Source organism: Loa loa (genome assembly GCF_000183805.2).
Source record: "Loa loa unplaced genomic scaffold supercont3.27, whole genome shotgun sequence".
NCBI lineage: Eukaryota > Metazoa > Nematoda > Chromadorea > Rhabditida > Onchocercidae > Loa > Loa loa.
The window spans coordinates 2,632-5,973 of NW_018108207.1; the positions used below are offsets into that span (position 1 = coordinate 2,632).

Consider the following 3,342-nt stretch of genomic DNA (forward strand, 5'->3'; position numbering starts at 1 on the left):
TCATGTTAGAAACCAGTGTGATGACGAATTATATGTATATTTCATTCTGCAATATCTATCACTACTGTAAACTAACACCTAATTATTTAAATTTGCTTTTGAATTCTTTTCTAACATAAATGGTAATTGTCTTCGCGTTACTTATACTAATGCTTTTACTTCGAAGGGCTAACTCTCTTACTGAAAGGAATGGTGAAAATTTCTAATGAAAATTAAGAGATGAAGGGAACATTTAAGCTGTTTTAAAAATATTTCAAAATATGACAATGATGAGTTTATTGGTCATAGCACCAGTTAACGAGATCCATACACAGTCCGTAAAAAATGAAACAAATATTTCACGTTACAGCATAGAAACATCAAATTATTAGCGTCCCAAACAGCATAGGTCAGTCGAGGTTTTAATGCAATGGGAAATTATAACTTGATAATTATTTATGTTTAAAGGGACTTACAGTTCATGAGAAAAATTGCAACTCAAAAACAGGAAAAGGAACGTCGGTGTCTAAAGGATCTCAAAACATAAATGAGGAAATATTAAGTTGTTGATAAAGATACGTAAGAGTTTTTCAAGGAGGCTTGCTTTTCAAATTATAAACGATACAGAAATTTGAAAAACTCTCTATAAAACAAGAGAGAAAACTTCAATTCTTATTACTATCGGATTAAATAATCTGATTTACTGGAAATAATTATTGCTTTAAAAAAGAGCACCAATACTAATATGAATATAAGAAAGCATTGTTAGAACGTCTCATATTTAATGAGTAGGTTTAATTAACATCAATTTTGTTCTGGGATATGTTAGTCCTCAATTTGTTTTTCTACTTAGTCGTATGAATCCAAAAAATTGAATTTTACCTGAAATTGGATTTAATTCTTATTAAAAAATGATTAAGACACCTATTCCAGCGGGAGATCAGTGGTATTAAGAACTGCTAAATTTTTTATTGCAGAATTAGATTTCTTTTGATGTGGCATTCATTGAATGCATTTGAATTGTTGGAAATCAGAACTCAGCTTTTAACAGTCTTTGTAATGTTTAGACGTTATAAATATTATAAGTTTATAAGGTTCCAGAGTTCTAAAATGAATTCAGAAATGCAAATTCATTTAAATGATGGATGAATATGGAAAAAGGAGCTAATGAAAAGATGACAAGAAAGAAATTTGTTTCTGCAGCAACTGAAGTGAAATTATTACGAAAATGAAATTATTACGGTCCACTGAAATGAAATTATTACGAAAATGAAATTATTACGGTCCACTGAAATGAAATTATTACGAAAATGAAATTATTACGGTCCACTGAAATGAAATTATTACGGTGCACAGACATGTAATATGAAATACTTTTGAAAGTTCTTAAATTTTTAGGACACTAATTTCTTGACATTCCATAAATATAAGTAATGAAGCAAATGAATACTGAACAGAACTCAACTAATTGATGCAACAGGTGGAAATATGGCAGAACGGGATCCATATGAATACTGAAGTGATTGGATCCGAGTCATGCATACACAATGTCCTTCTTCCTGTTCCTCTTCCGGAGATGGTGGACTCCATGAATATATGCCATAGGCTAAATCTTGAACTAAAGTGAATTTTTGACATGTCAGTAGATGCAGATGTTAACAGTTTTGCAGTTTTCCTAATACCTTTTTATGTATATAAGAAAGATTATTTGGTTACGTAATGTTATTTTATCCGTTTCAAAGACCATTACATTTACAAGATCACTGTTCCTAATTGCTCAGATCACACATGAATTAACCTGTACAATATTGCTGGCATTCTTCGGGTTTCCTAAAACGTACTACCGCTGCTGCGCCACCCTCTATCTTCACGTTTTTCAAAAATGAACCCTGTCCTAAAACAAACTTTGATCAGCTAAGAATAATACAGCTAAGAAGCAACTGAGAGTTTTTCGTCTAAATTACTTTCTAAACCAGTTTTCCATGAATTTTGCAAGATCTACTGTTTGTAACAAATTTAAAAGTACCCTTTCTGTCTTGGTAAAATTAAACTCCAACAGTCCGTTATCAGGACATACTATTACAGTGTAACTAAAAACGTGGTTAAATCACATTCCATGTTACTTATATTGTCTTGTTTTAGGCTTTCCTGAAAGTGGTTTTTTAGAATATGAGTAACGTGTAATATGAAAAATGAAAAATGTCTACCTGAGTGAGTATTCGCTTTTAAACCACTGATTGTTTCATAATTCATTTCGGAATCGGACATTGCTGATTTCAAATAACATCGCTTTCTTGCTTTACTGAACGTATAACCAAGACAGCAGTGATCCCGAGCACATGCTATGCAACATCTCTTAAATAATTTCTACCATATCTCTTTAAAAAAAAATTTCTAAATAATTTCTACTATTTAAGAATATTTCTTAAATAATTTCTAATAATTTCTACTCTATTGTACTAAATGAATAAAAAAAGAAGTTTAATTTTTCTATTAATAAAAATGTGATGTTTTCGCGACACTGCAAATACTGTATTGTGTTAAAGACTTCCAAGTTTCATTTCTACTCATCGGTAATCCTACAAATCACGATACCCTTCCTTTTGCAAAAGCCTATTGATTGTCACTGTTAGACGAATGCCAATTTTACCTCTTGTTACAAGCTTCTACCTTTCATGTGAGCATATGAAAACCATAGACGAACTAAATCAAAGAAGCCTCGGACATTTTTCACAGTATTTGATGCAGGAAACAGTATTACCTTAATATCATTTGCATTGAATTCATCGTAAGTACCACCGCTCAGTGCGATATTTGGAAGATAGAAGCATCGTGATGCTGAAATCTGATAGCTTCATGAAGACAGGTTTACGGAACAAACTGTTGAATTCATTTTGTCTTCATTTCACTCTGATTTGTAATTGACACATACAAAGAACAACCTGAAGCCAAGTGGCGTATATACGCATTTCGAAATTTCCAAACATGTCCAGAGAGATCTTAATTTAAGTCGCTCTTCTCTGATTATTGCTTTTTTTTTTTTCAGTTCTCGGCATTATTTATCGTTAGAATAATGACAACAAAGGAATCAAGACTCAGTAGGATTCATGTATTTCGAAATGTAAAATTACAGGTACTCCAGAAATATCATTTAAATAAAGGTATGAAACATTAACCCGACGAGAGGTTATTTCATAAACATCTAAATTACAATATTATTTCAAAAAAATGTTCTATGAAAATAATTCAAAAAAGAAAAAAATGGTAACATAAAATGAGCTCAATTTATCCGCTTAATCGACTCTTATTGTAGGATTTTTAATGCATACTGCTACATATATATATATATATATATATATATAT

At 30.9% G+C, this 3,342-nt stretch overlaps 1 protein-coding gene across 1 annotated transcript; it reads right to left on the minus strand.

Moving 5' to 3' along the window:
• Window positions 1–1,439: 1,439 nt before the first annotated feature.
• On the minus strand, window positions 1,440–2,948 carry LOAG_11904 (hypothetical protein; the record flags this gene model as incomplete). Its single annotated transcript, XM_003147421.2, has 5 exons — window positions 1,440–1,597; window positions 1,778–1,873; window positions 2,187–2,334; window positions 2,741–2,817; window positions 2,912–2,948. 5 exons carry the CDS (start codon window positions 2,946–2,948, stop codon window positions 1,440–1,442), a joined length of 516 nt encoding a protein of 171 aa, XP_003147469.2.
• Window positions 2,949–3,342: the final 394 nt, after the last annotated feature.